Consider the following 20,816-nt stretch of genomic DNA (forward strand, 5'->3'; position numbering starts at 1 on the left):
AGGCAATAAATGAGTAAAAGGTAAAGGTGACCAGTTATGTAGGCATATATTATTCCAGAAAAGAACCTTTAAAGTATAAATTACTTGAGATTCCCCCACAACACTTAATTATGAACTAATATAGGTAGACGAAAGGTAATTAAAAACTCATGAGGGATTACCACCATAATGCATGGTGGTAGAGACCTAATTGATTCTCTCTGTAGCATAATGCTTCCAACCACAACTACGAAATATCACAAAATAAAACAATATCAGGGTTTAACAAACGTATTTATCTCGTTCAATTTAATCTGGCATAGTGATCCAAACTTGAAACCTGGGAATTTGTTTTAATTGTTTATATTCACTTCACATATTGCACAAATCAGCATATTCCTTATCATTGGTAGCATTTGTGGAAAGGGAATTAAGAAATATAACTGAGCATTAAAAATGTTTCGACCTGTATCAATTGAATGTGGCCACAAACTGTAAAATTATACAATGACTCAAGGTATTGATATAAAATAAAGTGCTATTTCTTCTGATATTTCTGATTCGAAGCCATTAAAAGCAATGCTTCCAGTTGTCGAACACAGATACACGAAAGCTAATGAAAGCAACAAGTATAAAGTGCAAAAGAGGAACACAAAAGACAATTATGAGCCACTGAAACCACTGACGTTATTATTAAGGCTTATTTATTTGTCTGACGATCTTTTATGATATGCAGAGTCTGAGTTGTATATTTTACAAAACGTCTCCATTTTCAACCATTGTGTCTACAAACTTCTTGCTCATGTTACGACTATATGGTCTTAAATAATTAATAGAAAAGAGTACAAACCAAACAAATTTAAAATTCAACAAGTATTTTATTTCCCTAGAATAAAATGTTAAAATGTGAAAATAACTTACATTTATGCGAATTAAATCCCAATTACTCAAAACTGTTATATCACTGGACGGGATTGAATAAAGTTCTAATTAAATTCCTGTAGTATTTCAAATAAAATCCATTCCGAATATGTTGAAGTTCCTGTAGTTTCGAATGTGGTAATGTGATAATAGCCTGAGGTGTGATGATATGCTTACAGTCTTTTGATAAGAAACGACAATATAATCCGAAATGTTCTTGTCTATTTAGTCTAAATATTCGTTATTGAGTTAGTATGTGACAACCTCGTAAAAAGACTAACGTCAAAGCTGCTGTTTCCACACTTACACATATAGACTGTATTTCTTCAGCATACACTTTTAACCACTAATTACCTGCTTCAGCTCCTTAATTATATTTAGTTTGCAATAATGTAATATTTATACATGATCTGTTGTAATGTTTATACATGATCTGTTGTAATGTTTATACATGTTCTGTTGTAATATATTTACACTATCTGTTGCAGATCATACTAAATTAGTTGTTTTAGACCTGTGTCATTGTTTTTTAGATTAAAAAATTGATCTTCAGGCAATAATGTCCATGCGTCAGTTTTAGTATTTAAATTTAAACGTGAAAACTCTGTATAGGCCTATATACCGATTACGATAATTCCCCCATGCTAGTATTAATCATATGTCAATAAGTTATTCCACATCCTGATGTTGTCATCAATAAAGACTAAATGAACTATGGTCCGTATATGTTCATTTAATTGACAATGACGAAGTTTAAAGCATAAATGTATAAATTGTTAAATGGATTGTGCATAGAATATTCGTTTAATGTCTAATACATATTATCGCTTCATATATTTTGCAATATTTCGATAAATTGTAGCCTTAAAATGTAAAGGTAAGGCACATTGTTTCTTTGGATTTTTCATTTATATATGAAGTCCATTATTGATATATCTAACTTTCAAATTATATACAGTTTGAGATACCAAATAATTAACGCCATACATTTGTCAATTGTTTTAGCATAGGAGTTTTAACCTAGCGAGTATATGACTTAGTGAGTTTCCTGGCATCTTTAAAGCTTCTATTGAAAGACGACCCAATGGTTAAATGATGTACGTAGTAGACGTTACAAGCTCAGATTGTACTTCAATGCTTTGTTGCATGGGGAAAGGGTGATGGAATTCAAAATAATTTTGATTTTGTCGCATGAATTACTCGGTGTTAGTTTCTTAAAATTATTTTTGCATCGTGTAGTGGGGTGTTTATTTTTTAAATTTAAAATAAGGCTGTTTCTGGCCTGATACAGTGCAGATGACATTAATACTGGTTCCTTCCGTTTGCCTTATCAAAAATGTATTCTGAACATACATCCCATATTCTTTTTCATACAAAATTACATTTATGAAGAATTCAGGACTAAAAATGTAAAATTATTCACAATGAATAATGCTATAGACGACTCATTATCCGTGACAAATTTATAAACCTGTACAATGAACACCTAAATGCAAACTAGCGTGATGGCGTAACAAAGATATCATTTGAATGGAGTATGCGCACTTTTCGGTACTAATATTTATGTATGGATAGACCGCCCTGCTACACTCCACAAAGAAAAACGCAAAATATTTTAATATTTGACTCATCCATTAATACACACATACTCTGTGCATACAAAACGTAGGTGGATCGCCTCCACTAGTACACAATAATACAACTGCACATACCCCAAAGTAGATGGATCCGCATCCAATAGTATACACACTTTGTACATACCCCACAGTATGTGGATCCATTTCCAAAAATGATATGACACTGCTCATTAACGGTGAACAGCTGTCCTGGCGGATTCGTCATAGTATTGGCCCATTCGTTCAATATGGCCTGGCTGTACGTCCCCATACTCTCCGTACACTTTCTGAAATAGGATATTTACATTTTAGATTGATATAAAAACAGACAGATAGCTAGTTAGATGTACAGACAGAACAAATAGATATATATGAAAAGTTACTTATCTAACGTCTCACTTTCTTACTTAACAACATATCTACATACGCGAGTACCTCTAACGACCTACATACAGACACGCCTGAGTGTTTTCACACAAACAGAAAAACAGACACATTTCTATGTTGCATAAAAATATGCATATACATACAGGCATATCATGAGGCCAAGGTATATTATTTTCACTATTTTAACGTTACCTTTCAAATGCCGAGGTTTCAAACTCAACAGTACTCTTCAAGTTGATGTTTAACAATGTGTTTCTCCAGAGCAACTGGTCGTGCCAGTCATCCGTATCAAAGCAAATCGGATATGAATTCATTTTTATTATGCTATACTTCTTGATATACATTGCACGTACTTTTTTGACAGAGTCTTGGTGAAAGATTTCACGGAGCACCTAGAGAAATGCCAGGGATTCATGAAGGTTGTCTCGTTTAGCTCAAATTGCGAAAATTCGGGAGTCATAATATAGCGATCATCAGGACTGCAAGAGGTGGCCCCCATATCGCCGTCATGCTCTGCACCGAGACTGAAAATATCAAAAAAGGCAGACTATCAACCGTATGCAGTGCGGTTTCGAATAGCAGGACCTCGACTGATCCCACTATCAAGAGCAACGGGTGTTAGAACCTTATTGCCTTATATCATGTCCACAATAAAAAAAAGAGGTGAGAGTTCATACACTTTTGAGCTGTATATTGTCGAGAATGGTATTGGGATATAATGTTCAGTATAGACGTGTATTAGCACACTAATGCCTTATACAATGTCCCAAACACACACGTGCTTGTATGGTTCTGTCCACAAAAGATGCGTATTAGTACAAAAATGTCGTATACAAACTCCAAAATAGACGAGAATTAGTTGACTATTGCCTAATATAATGTCCATAATAGAATAGAACAAAATACTTTATTTTGCATTTTATTGTCCTGTCAAATATTGTATAATTGAATTAAATCGAGTGCGATTGTAGGTACACGACACTGCAGAATAAATAAGTACACATCGTTTCCAGGGCAGAACAATATCTTTTATAATTCAAGGAAATGTATTAGGTTTTTACTGGATAGTTATACTGAACAAAAGTTATTTTTCTTAAAGTGTACGTGCATCATCAAAGCATGGAGATTAATCCCTATCTCTTTGTCTCTCTGTCTCTTTCTCTCTGCCTGTCCGTCTCTATCTGTTGTTGTTGTTCTTGTTGTGGTGTTTAACGCTATTTTGCAGAACATGATAGGCTATGCATGGCGGCCAGAATTAATGGTGGAGGAATAACACGGGAAAACCCCGGGAAGAACCACTGACCCACGAGAAGCTACTGGCATGCTTTCTCACCTACCCACATTGGCTGAATCCTAGACTCGAACCCACGCAGACACAGGTGAGATAGCAGCGATTAGTAACGGAGAGCGCTTTAGACCACTCCGCCATATATATATATATATATATATATATATATATATATATATATATATATATATATATATATATATATATATATATATATATCGTTTACATTCGTGGTTGGAATACATGTCTAATGCTTCAATATATTTAACTTTAGCACATTAATCGACTCAAAATGTGTATTAAAAAGGTAATTAATTACTCAAGGTTATTTTATACTATCATATGATGCAAACAATATTTCATAGAATATAATATAAAGTCTTTAGACACTTAACTTTATAGGATACAAAAAATATCAAAGAATGTCTCCTGAAAGTGGAAAATTGTATAACATAACATATTTAAACCTGTCATATAATCGAAAGAGTTAACAATACGCACATAAATACGAAAACTATATCAACTAACGCGCTTACACCTCAATTGTAAAAGAATAATGAAGAACCTAATGAAATCAGCAACATGCTAGCTAATGCTAATATTCAGTTTGATATATCTGGTACTCAATTTACAATATTGTAAGTCTCTATTACATTTGCACTTTGTAATGTAGAGAAATACAATTTTTTTCACATTTTGCACAATTTGATGGTTTTGGCATCTCCCTGTTCCATAGCTTCAGACGAGGGACTTGTAAGACAAGAAAACAAGAGACAGTTGTTTATATGTGTTTTACAACATAAGTAATTTACTTATTATTTTATTCTACAGTAATAGAGGGATACAAATATAAATACCAAATTGATAATGGACACTGGATAGAAATGAAATTTAATCTTTGATGATTTGTTCTTAAAGACCATACAGTTTATATTGCATATTTGATAAATCTATCGAACGAGCTCCATCAACGCACGACGGCTAAATTTGTATTGTTGAATATTTGTTATCAAAAATTCAACGTGGCTAATTTAAGAAATTCTTAATTTTTAATAGAGATGAGAATTTTATTCCAGATAATGCTGCCATAGTTGTAATAGATGCCTTATTGTCAATATATATATATATATATATATATATATATATATATATATATATATATATATATATATATATATATATATATATATATATATAGCTGCAAAACCATTCTAACATCCGGATTGGATCAGCACTGTTGTAAGCCTGTCATCAATTATGTTGTCTGACTGAGATATAAGTCTGCCAGAATTGAAAGATAACTTCTCGAGTTTTGCACGAAGAATTATACTAAGAGAAAAGGTTAGTGACGATATTAAATATGTTTTCACCAATGAATCTCGCAGATTCCGTCCAAAACAAAACGATTTTTTTCCATCCCCTAGAAAGGTTCCAGCTCTAGATGCACTCTTCACCACGGTGGAAAATTAGATAAATTCTCGCGAAGAAAGGAACACCAAAAAGGACACTTTTGCCCCAAAGAAAGCACACTCACTGAAAATACTATGTACTATGGAAGATATCGTAAACCCATCGGATAATGGGTCTTGTGTTGATGTCATCAATATATCTGACTACATCGTTGTGGCAAATAGGCACATTTCCTACCAGAGATTTTACAAACAAAATAGCTCTGTCACGATCGAGCAGGTAAACACGCAGAAACTATGTGCCAAACATTAAAAGAATATGCATAACACATCAGATATTGATGACAAAATCCTAATTTATTACCTACCAGTGGTCTCCAGAACAGAGAAAATTAATTTACTCCCTAAAATACACAAAGATGTTACCCAAGGGAGGCCAATAATTTCCAGAAACACCCATCCCACTTAACAAATATCCGCGTTCTTTGATTTCCACCTTGACCGTTCGTAGATAAACTGTCTTCATATATTCACTATACCACGGAGTAGCTCATCAAAACAAAAAAAACAAAAACATAATCTTCTAAATAACAATCTCCTCGTCACAATGGATGTATGGTCCTTATTACATCAACATCCCACACGAGGTACCAAAGCAAGCAAGGAAGCATGCCACAGTCGATCTGATCCATCCCTTTCAACTTCCTCTTGGGTCAAACTTTCAACACAGGTTCTTATGCTTAACATATTTGTGTTCAACAATAAAGACCTTTTGACAAATTATTGGTCTGCAACAAGCAGTAAAATGGCACCTAAGTATGACAGTATTTTCATGGGAAGACTAGAGCAAAAGCTTTAACTCAGAATAATATACAAGGCATATAATACAGTTATCCGATCTGAGAAATAGCAGAGATGTTACATCAACATGTATGAGCAATTGTATTGCGACTCAATCAATGCTGCGCAGTCATGTTATCAGAAAGGTATCTCAGCGGGACAATTTTGAGTTAATTCGTTCATTTTGTCGCTGTTTCGTTATTTAGCCATAAAAATTAACAAGCTAACAAACATTTTTATTAATAACAAAATTCATCCTGGGTTCTTGTAGAAAATTCTTGTTGGAAGCTCTGCTGTTGAGTATTAAGAATATTTAGCATATTATCATTTTTGTTATGACCCATGAATCAAACTTAATATATACACATTTTTCAATAATTTATACAAAAGAGTGTAGCAAAGATACAACCCTGTAGTTGAAAGAGTCAATTTTACACTTCCCTCTGCTTATGTAGAATGGTATATTAGAATTTGTTAGTATTGCGTTGAATAGATTAGTTGTAACTTCTATTAGGTTTCGGCCCCATATTTTATATGTTCGTTCTGTAAACCAACAATAAATTGTGTTATACGTAGCTAAAGTTGCTTTATCGATGCTGCTATTTTATCAAATGTCAAATCTGCATTCAAAACGGAGCCTTTAAAAGCGGTGTCTTTATTCATCGTATGATTATTTAATGGATTATTAAATGAAGTACTTAATGAAGGTTTTCCTGGAGAGTACAGTTGTTTAAATAACCTGGTAGAGAAGTTAACTATCTCTTGCGAATTGAATGTTGTTTCTCTATCAAATTTAAGTTCGAACAAGCTTTCAGAGTTTCATTCCTTATTATGTTGCCTGTATGATATCCACAAAAGTCTAATATCTAACTATGTTCCTTCATCTATATCACTGAACACACTTTCTTCGTATGAATTCATAACTTGCTCTTTTTTTAAACAATTTTCTTTGAGCGTTCTTCTATTCTTTGTATGTAACATACCTTAGGCCCCTTGGTCTCCCATTTACAATCCATTAACAATTCTCTCTTAGCGTCCATGTTTTGTTTGTAGGTGACAATATATTCTAAGTAGAAACGAATGTAATCATTGGCAGTATGATATGCGCAAAATACGAAATTGGAATTTTAGAGGCATTGCTTTGTTTAATTATTACGATTCCGTCTTTAACACAGTATAGTTGTTTGACATCATTTGCAAGATTGTTCTTATGCATTATTGCCACACCGCCTTTTAGACATTTAGTATTAAAGTCATACTCAATATTATCGACTTTAGTGTAACTTGTATAATTATCGTGTAATGTATTCAAGAATATATCTGAAAGGATTGATTGTTAACTTGTGTTCAACTATAACTGCAATATCAGTTTCTAATAGATCAAGAAAATTATATACAGAATGCAGAGAAAATGATGCCCCTTACGTTGCAAGTAAATAAATTAAGACCATTATAAGGCACTACAATAAGAAACAAAACAAAATTATATAAGGTCAAAAATTGTTTGAGTATTGGTGAGCAGCACAGTAGCATCATACAAACAAAATACCACCACTCGCACTGAGCATCAAAATATCTTCTTTGCTGGCATTTTGGATATTTAGAGTAAAACACGGTCATCAGTCATAATCATGGTCATCGACATCATAGTTATCATACTTATTTCTGTTGCTTCATTTGCCATATAAATTTGATTTTCTGTCGTTATAGTTATTTTACCTATCAGAACCAGATGCTCCATTTCCTCTGAACACGTTTTCTCTTTGATGTCTTGAACGAAGCTGGTTTCTATTCATGCGCTTCTTACAGGTTATGCCACTCTGCCATACAAAATCTGGATTTTCTGCAATTTCTGACTCCTGAGCAGGGATGTTTATCGTAACAATAAAGTTTTTATGATTCCTTCTACCCAACATTCACATTGTTATGGGATAAAAACATCTGTTTTCCAGGTACGATACTATTCCCAATCACGAGGATCTGCTATCAATGTTTCCCATAAACATTTGCGACGTGTTACACCAAAAAATAGTTGATCATCTCCTCCATTGCGATCAGTGTAATGCACATGTTTCCCATTGGCATCTAATAGTTCATGCCTATCGTTGCATTTATTCTCATGAGTTAGATTTTTATTTAGTGTCGTCTGTTCGTCTTTTGTTTGGGAGCCATATATATATATATATATATATATATATATATATATATATATATATATATATATATATATATATATATGTGTGTGTGTGTGTGTGTGTGTGTGTGTGTGTGTGTGTGTGTGCTTTGGCCCATTCCATTACCACTTTGGCTTGGGTAATACTAAAAATAATTTCATTCCTTTTAGCTATTATTGCATGGATTGCGTACGTTTTTTTACATCTGCTCACAGACAAATCGGTAACGGGTGTTCTATCCGTGGCTAACGGTATCGTTTGCCAGACAGAAATTACCTGGCTTATGCAGTGATATAAAATCACCTTAAATGGCTTGTTCATTCTTTGCAGAGGTATGGTCGACATCCCTCATTTTGGACAGGGGAGTTGTTGGTTGTGTTAACAGACATCGCCGCCTAAGATGTCGTTCTCCTTCACGTACTTGGATAAGCTTTGATGTGTTGACTAGATCGTTTTCTATGTCATACACTGTCGCGGCAAGAGAATGTAGTTTAACTCTAAACTCAGCTATCATTAGTTCTTTGGAAACAGATTTGATACTACTACTACTACAACGAGGGGTTGGAGGTGCTCTTTGCGATGTTGCTTACAAAATATTATTATATCTCTGAGTTGTCTTTGCTTCAAAACAAATGTAATGCGTAACAATATATAGCATACGTTTCCGCACTCGTGTCTTGCTTTTTTGTTTTCCTCGAAACTAACTTTTTATTAGGGAACGATTGCAGGCTTTCTGCTCCAATAGCTAATACTTATCTATGAGACCATATCTTCTTTTCCATTTCATAGTTTTAACTACATATTGATTTAAAATTGTTTAGGGAGTAGACTGAGATCTTTGTCAAGGTACTCAATAGTGCTCTAGTCAAAAACATGCGAGCAATGGGATTCAAACTGACAATAATCGTCAGCAGTACTGCACGAACTGTACTATCTCTCGTCAATGGTCTGGCTTGGATATGATCGTACCCATTGTTATTGATGCTTGCGTCGGTCCGTTATGATTGTGAGCAAGAAAATGAACCAATAATTAATGGCGTAACTCGTCATATGTTTTAGTCTAGGACTGCTCATGTTTCGATTTATATATGAACACGTTCGCGTTGCTTGGTTTTGTAGGTTCAATATCAAGTACTATTATAGACATAACAGATTATTTGAATATGAATAAAAATCAGATTCAAAACAGAAATGGGGTCTTCTGCCCTTGTTTAAGAGACATCACTCATAATCATTCATTTTAACACATGATGAATATACCAATATGAAAATTACAGTAAATAAAAATGAGGCAATAATTTAGCTGTATATAGTAGAAATGTCCAATATTTCCTGAGCGCATGGAAACACAACTAGAGGCTCCCTCGCACACAAAGTTATTATTATTATTATTATAATTATTATTATTATTATTATCATTTTAGTTCTTGTCAATTATGCTCAAACACCATTATTTTAACGTGTTTCCTTCAAAACCGATGCACGTTCAAGAAATCTATTTTTTGTGTTTAATATCTCTTCTCAAGCATTATATACTTAATGATTTAATAACATATATATGTCTACCATACACAGACTTACATTTTTATAATCTTGGTAAATCATCTTCTTTTACGAGTCTTTTCACATTATTTCCAAATGAAACTGTTTGTTTTTTTTTAGTTTCTTGATAGAGACCGTATAGTGAATCAATCAAATATTTAAATATGAGCTTAAGTTGAGATCGAGCTAAGGATGTACTAAAAGTACTTTTCCAATTAAATATAATTCTTCTCCGTTTCCAAATATTAAGAACTGACCTCTATATTCTTCCTTTTCGCAGGTAAACTATCATGTCACATATAATATACTAGGCTTCAAAAAAAGAATGAGTCTAAAATACAAAAGTTCCTTAATCCCTGTCCAAACTAAAATCAAGACACAATCTTACATTTAACTTCCATAATGTTCCAATCCAAATCGCGCACGTCTTTTCTGCATTAATTTTAATCCTGGCATTCTATAACATTTTTCATGCAATTAAGGTTACTTGAAGATATATTTCGTTAACATTTAACAGTATTTGATTATAATCAATACATTGACTTGAGTTTTATTTTTAGTAGTATTAATATTTTTAACTGTTTGATTGTTGGATTATTTTTTTTTCAAGATCATCACCCCACAAATAAAATATGTATGAAAAATTGGTTACAACTGCTATATACGTTATATAATTGGACATTTATCCATTTTGCTAAATGTCTCATCTAAAAAAGTTCAAACACTGCATGAAGTATCTTTCCCAGAACTGGGTATCCTGCTTTCATCTTTCAAATAAAATGTCATGTATAATTCCAAAATCATCACACTGAATCTCCCAGAAAAAAATTAATTTTAGTATTTGTGCATTAAATAGTTGACAACGCTCTGTTCTTTAAAGTATTTGTGTGTTTAATTTTTTATAAATCATCGTAATATAAAATATTTGCTCTAATTCTGTGTCAAGACTTTAGAAATATCAGCAAAACGGATACAATTTAAATTCTTTTAACCTCCCTCAATACATTGTTATGAACATACCACATCTTATTTCATAATTATATGTTAATCACTATCTATGTTAATCACTACCTTTATCTTTGGTCGGGGAGTAAACCAAATGATTTATATGATGCTGAGATAAAATCAAAATGGGCTAAATTGTTTCTGATATTCGAAAGTCAGTTGTTTATTTAAATATCAGCACTTTATGCCAATAGCATAGCTACAATATAAAAATTGTCTATGGACATGATGTCACGACCTGTAGCTTAAGACATAGGAAATCGAAAAGAACGGAGACAAAGGCCAACCGCAAATAGGTAGCAGCTAACATTTGCATATGTTGAAACAATCTACCACATGACAAGGTTCGACTTACGCGTGTCCAAGTTCGTGTGCTGCTAGGTTGACCGTCAGAAAATAATGATCTACTCGGTTGACCTGAACTCTGTCACGCATTTTGCATACACCCTTAGTGTTGGAGAGACCTATATAGAAATAAAGAAAAACACTTTAAATCATAATACATTTGTAAGGGTTAAAATACACCTTTTCAAACAAAAAAACGGCGACAATAATACTTTCAGATACTAAGTCACAAACTGAAGGGTCGCACAAAATATCCACCTTGGAAAATATCTTAATTATACGTCTCAGTATATCAAATATATCTAGATAAGACAAAGACAAGATAAATGTTATGCTATTGAAGCACAACAAATCGTCCTCACGGCGTTGATCTTTTCTTAACTTAGCGATAAAGCGACAACTATTTCGTACGTCGAGGGCACTAGTTCATTGTGCGAGAGCACTGATGGTTCTTGCAAGAGAAACAGTTCAACGTATAAAACTAGCAGAATATCAATTTAAGTCATGCCATGTCCTTTCTGTTTGCGTTTCGTGCATTACATTACAAGTATTTATATAATGTTACTATTACGCTAGATGGCAATAGTGTTATCGGTTGCAGATAGAAACAACGACAATAATACGACTGAGGAGAGAGCTATGCTATGCAGAAGAATCGAATTCTGTAATATAACGAATTCATACAAATACCACAATCGTCCAAGCCTGTTGTCACTATATGCTTCAGTACACTGAATTCAGCTAGATAAAATATATTCATAATAAAGTTTACATTATTGCAGTAGCAAAACTATCACATGTTTAGCTTGATGTACTGATTTGACGTCATAATTGAGGCACCAGTTCCTCACTCGAACTCCCTAACTCGTTACCTGAGGGTACAATTCTCTCTAGTTGAAAAGATTTTTAATGCATTATATTAACTGGATACTTATCTAATTTTATGTAGAATTTGGTGATATGCCATCTCCTTATTCATTTATTACAATTATACCAGGTACATTAATATCGGGTAAGATCTGCATTTTTGTGAATACCCTATAGAGACTAAAAAATGTGTGACCTAATGAATGTGACCATATTCTCCATAAGAGGGACAGCTAGTTATTTAACCCACCCTCGCCTGGTAATGTCTTGTGAGATTGTGGATACTTCTTCCATGCCCTTCAAGCCACCTCGCGGGCTTTAGTAGATTGACGATATATTAGAATCTATTGCATGTTTGCAGTTGATGGCATGCTTTTCGGGAAAAGGTAATCGACGCTTTCTCTGATTTTGCGTTCGTTCCCAGCCTGAAAGCTTTGAAGCAGTTCCAGTGGATTATCATGACAGACAAGTTGTTCGTCGACAGCTTTAAAGATATATCATGTCTTTATTTCAGGGTATTAAGGAAACTGACAATCTCATTCACATCATTGCGATCTTGCCAGTACACCATGACGATAGATTAGAGGTTCGCGTCAGAAGGGGAAATAATCCACATCACACGATGAAACTTGAGCATTCAGAATGTCGCCATGCTCAAAACTCCGGGGAGCATAGATAGGCGATCACAGCGCTGCCATCAGTATATCGCCAAGGCTTCGCTCGAGGCTGGGGAATCAAAGGAACATATTTGCGAACCGAATTCACCAATTATTATTATTATCGTGTGCAATCCGTGCTCAGCCATTTAACAACGTCATCATCAGCGAGGTGCAGAGCCTTGAGTCCACCGGGGATCTTTTTCAGTGGACAGTTGTTCACAATGTGTGATATGGTCTGAAGAGCTACATAGCAACAGGAAGAGTTACCGGCCTGGGCCAATCGGAGAAGGTTGACTGTACAACGATAGCAAATTTAGTGACGGAATTGCAGCCCTTCTACCTGTTTGACTATACCACAGTGTTTAAATCGAAAATATAATTTTTGTCATGGACAAACGTTGGTATTATACATAGCGTAAGCTGTAAATCTGTAATTACGTGAGTGTACATGCATGTGTTCCTCCATTTATCAAAATTCTCTGTTTAAGTCATTGGCCAAACAAAGTCTGCTCTATCGAACATTGCCTTCACTAAATTTGCAATCAAGTGATTTTTTTTGTTGCAATATCTTATGTTATTTGTTCTGCTCTTGCCTTTGCCATGTGTCATCCATTCTCCGTTTTAGTAAACATGCCCATTATTCAGAGAAATAGTATTGTTACTCTGTTAAGTCCATATAAGCATTTGCTTTTTGCGTGAATTTTAATTTTTAATCTGTCAATAATACGTGATTCATCTGTCAACAAATACGTCATTCATCAGTATTTATAAAAGCATCACGACCATGGTCTCTTATATCCAGTATCTAAATGCAATCGTAATGACCTAAGGCTATCACGGTAAATATACTCATTAAACCAACGAACTCTTTATCAAAATGTCCTACTGTCCTATAAATGTGTCTGTTGACCCAGAAAGTACCTAGTGTACAATAAATAAGTGGTTGACCAAGAATAACCCACTGACTATAAATGTATCTGTTAACGTAAAAATAACCTAGCGTACAATAACTTTGACGTCCATAAAAAGTAACCTACTGTACAATAGAATGGGATGGGATGTTAAACATAATAACTGTGCGATAAAATAGACTGTTAACCCAAATTATCTACTGTATCATCAAAGAGACTGTTGACCAAAAATTGCATCCTGTTTGATTAAAGAACAGCTTCAGCAATTATCTATAGTTGTATGAAACGAAACAATTCACATCTCACCGGCTGGATTAAATATGTTACAAACAAACCAAAATAAATTATGCTGGTATACATAAACGTATTAAGGTTTTACGGCACGTAAATACTATAACGGTTATATTTGTGCCAGTTAAAAGTAAATGTCAAATGCGGTAAATTCATGTACAAAAAGAAAATTTCTTGACAAATATCGTCGTTCAAATAGACATACGTATAAAACACTAAAATTAAATGTTAAAATAACAGAATAATTAAGAAACATGTTATATTCAATGCGTTCACAGTTGCCTCTGGTGGTACATACTCATGAAGATTCCTTATTGCTGTCGCATGAAATATATTGTCTCATACAGTGAGGCTAATACACTTGTCAATAATGTTCTGAGCAAACAGAAAAAAATATATTCTTTTAGTGTGCATGGTTAGGCATTGGTATGGATATGTTATACCCAGGGTAATAAAAGCCCATGATAGCATGTATAAAGGAAATTCTTTCCTTTCCGTTAGGCCAGGGTATGAATATATTATATCCTTTGTGACTAAAGCCAGTGATAGCACGCATAGATGAAATGTATTCCATTAAGTTTGTATAAGTAAGTAAAATATTTCAAGATTGCGATGGAACAATTCACTTGTGAGTATTGATGGAATTATAAACGCTTTTATGAAGAGAAAAATTCAGACAGTTATTTATGCTAATTTATAATTTCAAACAAATGTAATTATAAGTTCAAAATACTTTGATGGAAAAAGGACAGATGTAGTTGTAAAATAGTACATCTTTCGAAACAAAATAGATAACACCAGTAAAAGGAGGACTGTATGACAGATTCATCAACAGATAAATTGGTAGGCGGTTGAATATGTTCTCACTTTTAATCTATACTTATATAAAACGCATATTACAATTTTTTATGGCACATTTGTCTCTGAGGACAGAAGGGAGGGGGTGAGAGACTGAAAAAGAATACTTACCGTTTAGAAGGTCTGTAAAGATTCCTTCATACAGCACATATCTAAAATAAGAAAATAGTCGTTATGTGCACTTTCACAAATATGCTATTTTTCGGAGATGCAAAATTATTTAATTCCCTGCCGTTCATAGTGATGTAAAAGAGAAACATACTGATGATCCAGGATGCAAAATCGAACAATTTCCATTAAAAGAGAAACTAACGTTGTGAAGTCTGGAAGAAGGCTGAAAATTGCATCACATTAACAATCAATCCATTAGCATATATTTTACTACATTATTCAATACAGAAATACGACAAAGCCTATCGCAGTAGAAACTTCGCATCATTGCGTATATGGTGAATAAAGCAAGGTTTCCCACAATATTCATCTTTCTGAAAAGTAAAATAAGGGAATACGCAAGATCATACAATCTACATAACAGGCCGTCAACCGTTAATATATAATAGATTAATCAGTATTGGTGTTTGTGTTTATCACAGAAGAATTATATATATATATAGTCCCTCGAATCCTAGCCTGTTTATAGAAATCTTAATTAGCATTTTCAACCAAGCATAATGCAAAGCAAAAATAAACAAAATCCTTTGTTCGCGCGATGTAACTCAGTCATAAATGAAGTCATATTGTGTATCCTTATGAAAAAATATCTTGCTCTTGACTCAATCTTTCTCATACAGACAGCTAGTCATGAAGTTACTCCTAAAGTACCGACATCAGACGACATAAAATATAACCTGTTCATAGTTACATCACTTGAAATGAAGCTAACAGTGCGGATACAACAATCGAACTAAGCGAGGTAAAAGATCGAAACAGTGTTAAGTGTGAAGGCAAGAGTTTACCTGGTTTGTTCATGAAGCGTTATACTATGGAAAAAAGTTTATCACACAAAACACTACATTGACTATGGTGTGCTAAAAGTCGGTGGCACCTGATACGTAACGTGTACCAACAAAATGTGATAATTAACTTTAAGGACCCATGCTGAAAATATTTCACAAAGATAGATTTTTATCATAAAATGATTTTGGTTAGAAGATCTTCACAAAATAACATCTCATTTTAGCCACATGCCTCGTCCTCCGCCTGAAACAGGTCGCAGTATAAGGGACGACTAACAACCAAACAAACTGGTAAATATGAAAGAAATTATTCTGTGGAATATGCGTAATTGTTACGAATGGATCTCAATGTATGTACAACTAAAAGCTGGGGAAAGCAAAAAATTATTTCAATCCATTGCAGGGAAAATAATCTCTGCGCCCCAAATTCTGAGCTCATGTTTTTCAGTAGGTATCAATATTGAGAAAAAATACGAAATCACAGGATATGTGTTATTCTTTACTCACTGACACCTGCTATACGAACCTTCTTTGACTAAGAGCACATGCATGCACAAATGGTTTGTAATCTGGACGATTTGCACAATATTGCTGGTATAACTTCAATGTTTAAATCCTTCATTGTTTCTCATCTGAGCTGCACTATCAACAGAGTATTCGGAAGAATATTGGTTCATTTTGGTTCGTTTGTTTGCTTTTAACGGCACTTTAAGCAGTCAGTTTGGTTACATCTTTCCTTGGAAATACGACCTAAGTGTCTGTCGCAAGAACACACTGAGACAACCAATAATAATAATAATAATAATAATAATAATAATGCTATCATTAGTATTATTATTATTATTGTTATTATTATTATTATTATTATTATTATTATTATTATTATTATTAATACCAATACAGGGAGCAAAAATCAATGAAGATGATAATTTGGGTAATATAATATTGCTTTCAGGCCATCCCAGTTTGGCTGTCTCAGTGTGTCCTTGCGACAGACACTTAGGTCGTATTTCCACGAAAAGATGTAACCAAACTCACTGTTTAAAGTGCCTTTAAAAACAAACAAACGAACCAAATGAACCAATATTCTTCCAAATAATATGTTGATATTGCAACTCAGATGAAAAACAATGTATTATTATTATTATTATTATTATTAGTATTATTTTAAATTACGAATCAATGAAGAACGAGAGTGGATCATTTAATCTTTAAACATTTTGAATGAGCATATTGAGATACAGCTTCGCAGCATTACAAGTTCTATAATAAAATTCTCTAAATACAAAAGGCGCAACCCAAAATTTCTGTGATGCCACTACATAATCATAATGTCTGCTAAAAATTATTGAATTTATGCTTGGTGTTTAATTAACCCGTATAATTTGTAAACGTCATATGTGCTGTCATAAAAGTATATGATTTAGACTATACTAGGTGGATGTCATTCTAGTTGGCAAATAATGTTTCAATTGAGCTAAACATTGTGGACGTGGTTGTTGTTGGTATAACATGTAAGAATTCTACTCTACTCTGTTGAAGTGTTTGTAATTGGCATAAAAGAGATGTGAATTCTCCAATGCTTTGTGGACGTGATTGGTGTTGGCATATAGATGTTTGAATCGCACTATACTTTGTGGACGTGATTGGTGCTTCCATACAAATATGTGAATTGCACAATGTGGACGTGATTGGTGTTAGCATATAAATGTATGAATTGCACTATACTTTGTGAACTTGGTAGGTGTTGGCATAAAAAGTGAGAATTACACTGTACTTTGTGGACTTGATTGGTGCTGGCATACGATTATGTGAATTACACTATATATTGCTGACATACAGATGTGTGAAGTGACTGCATATTGTGGACATGATTGGCTTTGGCATTTAAATATGTGAATTGTACAACAATTTCTGGACCTTATTGGTGTTGGTAAACAGATATATAAATTAAATATACTATTTGGACTTGATTGTTATTGACATCTATATGTGTAAATTGCAATATACTTCGTGGAAATGATTTGTGTTGGTACAGTGTCTAAAATGCAATATACTTTGTGGACCCAATTGATGTTGCTATAGAAACATGTAACTTGCACTAACTTTGTTGACAAATAATTGAGGAGTCTACTAGATGAGTAAAACTATGTTGATTTTTATGATTTAGAAAAGTTGAATTGTCTAAAATTCCGTGCATTGTAATATTTTTACAAGTATTAGGCTTAAATGAGAAAATAGGGAATATTAATTTTGTTGATCATTTAGTAATGTCGGCATATTACTCTCTTACGCATTGTATCCTCAACATATGCGGATACTGCCTGTGTATATGTACTTACCTGGTAAAGAGAATTATTTGGTCGTACTCTGGTAATTGTTTCGATCCGATGTTGATGTCCCATTTTCCAAGGTCTGTTATATAGTCGTTTGCGTCAATTAAGTTTATTCCATGAGAAATACGGACTTTGGACACTTCGTGTTGAAACTGAGCCTGCGTCTTTAAACACACAAGAAAAGAAACAAAAAGAGTCTGGTAACGCATGAAGATCATTTTCTTTATCTAAGAGCAAAACTGGAAACAACTGAAAACGATGTAGTATTTAGTTTGGTATAGCTTTTAATTTAGTTCCAAAAGCACGAGAGAGTGATAGATATGAATGGCAAAAGGCTGCATATTATGCAGGGGGAGAAGTAGCTATCGGAGAACAGCAATGACCACATTATAAAGGTGAAAACGGTGTTGTAATTTGTACAAATATTAATACAACATAAATATAAATGACCCAAAAAAACTAAGAACGAGAAATGTAGGAAGGAGAGAGAAAGGGAAACAAAGAGACAAGTGAACATTTAATATAATCTTCATTATGTTTACAAAGCCATAGCTAATCAGATATGTATATTTCAACATATGTTCTACTTTGTACAATAGCATGCATTATATGTATTCACCTCACCATCATCACACAGTGTATGCATATAAATATACAGCAACCAATCATGTCCCTTCCTTAATAGAAGAACACATTTCCGAGTTATGTGTGTGTGTGTGTATATATATATATATATATATATATATATATATATATATATATATATATATATAGTTTTTTATTTATAAATGTTTCCAACAAACCTCTTCGTGGTGGCGTGCGAGAAGCATGATGTATTCAAATAAAATATGAAATACAATAGAGATAGCATTGTTATGTATGGGCCGATTTAATTTGTATTGTGTTTAATTGTTTTGTTCATGATGATAGATTATAAGGGTTTGCCTGAGGAGTGACATTTGTTTTGCTAACAGTATATTACATAGCCAATATTTATCTTTCAAAGTAGGCTATTTATCCAGATAATCATCAGCTATAAACATGTTTACGTCAGTCTGAGTTACAAATATATACTACAGTCTTGATTCTGTCTTTATAAAGTTCCAGAAGAAAATTTGTTTACATAGTGGAGTAATTTAACACTAAGATATGTATATTCAGAAACTGGTAACTGTGACATAAAAGAAGTGTAGAGGTTTATTATGTTTTTTTTTTATATCGGACATTCCGGTCGTAACATCCACTGATAAATCAGTCTTATTGGTGTGTTCAATTTTAATAAGAAAAGATTTATTTATTTATATTATTCACTGGAACTGCAAAGTGCTCGTTGATTTATGACTAGACCACTATTTTGGAATTATTGCCAATTAATTCAAGGATATTTAACATTATATCATTGTGATACATCAATACTGTTAGCACATTAGCACATCTGAGGCTACTAGTAAATATGTGCAGTCAGTATAGGAATGCATTTGAAACACCACACGAATTCATACGGAATTGTCTACATTTGAACTTGTGATAGAACTTTGAGGACCATTTGCAATTTAATTCATAATATCGTAAGTTCTTTTTAAATTTTCACTTTAAATTCTATGGAAATAAATTATTTGTCTGATTGTACAAAACCTGTAGGTTTTCACTCTGTTATGTTACTTATTTAAGACTCTAGTGTCGAAACATTTCCATATTGATTGCATCATTTTCTATACTAACCAAAATCTGTACTATTTGGACTATTCGACTTTTTGTACAATCTATATATTTCTTTCTATACCTCATGAGGGGGATGAAGGTATGGACGTAACTATCTGTACGATCTGTATACTCCTCGCCGTACCTCATTATGCATGAATGTATAGGATGCATAACATGTATTGAAAACAACTTACGGAATATAAATGGATAAACTAACGTCAAATATATTAAAGAAAGTGAAAGACATTATATGAAAATGTGCTGAAATATTCTCTAAGGTGGTGAGGCTAATATATTATTTTAAAACATATTAATATAAGGGCTAATAACGTTGGTGAATTGGTGCCTTAATTAGTATCCATAATGGAACCTAAAGCTGCACCTGCAACTAAACTAGTTTATATAATTGCAACAAAGTATCATAAAGTATCATGAAGTATGAACCCAATAATCGCAATGCAGTTTAAATATATACATTTTAAGATAGTATTCGTCATACAGAACATGAGGAGGTAAAAGAAGATATGTAAAGGTAACAGATGTAATATTGTAATAATGATATTATTGATGAAAAAGGCAATTCTGAACCTACTATCTGGGACAAACTTCTGTTAATTCTGATGATGATTTGAATCCTAAATGCAGTTCGACTAGCAATCCTAACTTTAATCCTGATTATACTCAGTTCGATGATGATCATGATACTAACTATCGTAGTCTTAGCGATT

At 33.2% G+C, this 20,816-nt stretch overlaps 1 protein-coding gene across 1 annotated transcript; it reads right to left on the reverse strand.

Moving 5' to 3' along the window:
• Nucleotides 1-450: 450 nt before the first annotated feature.
• LOC149784499 (metalloprotease mig-17-like) lies at nucleotides 451-20,235 on the reverse strand. The gene is made up of 6 exons (XM_089932998.1): nucleotides 20,168-20,235; nucleotides 15,204-15,244; nucleotides 11,517-11,625; nucleotides 3,257-3,427; nucleotides 2,662-2,803; nucleotides 451-471 (listed from the first exon to the last, which is right to left on the reverse strand). Exons 1-6 carry the CDS (start codon nucleotides 20,233-20,235, stop codon nucleotides 451-453), a joined length of 552 nt encoding a protein of 183 aa, XP_089789124.1.
• Between the last annotated feature and the right edge of the window lie 581 nt (nucleotides 20,236-20,816).

The sequence above is a fragment of the Sinohyriopsis cumingii genome, chromosome 14 (genome assembly GCF_028554795.1).
Source record: "Sinohyriopsis cumingii isolate HCF-2022 chromosome 14, ASM2855479v2, whole genome shotgun sequence".
NCBI classification, from domain to species: domain Eukaryota; kingdom Metazoa; phylum Mollusca; class Bivalvia; order Unionida; family Unionidae; genus Sinohyriopsis; species Sinohyriopsis cumingii.

Bases quoted from the DNA above. Each gene is read 5' to 3' on its own strand.
- LOC149784499 (XM_089932998.1), bottom strand. From the start codon at position 20,235: ATGAGGTACGGCGAGGAGTATACAGATCGTACAGATAGTTACGTCCAT. The intron at 11,626-15,203 runs GTAAGTATTCTT...ATTTCTATATAG, and splicing joins CTTTACAGACCTTCTAAACG to GTCTCTCCAACACTAAGGGT. The intron at 3,428-11,516 runs GTAAGTCGAACC...TGATATTTTCAG, and splicing joins GCACACGAACTTGGACACGC to TCTCGGTGCAGAGCATGACG.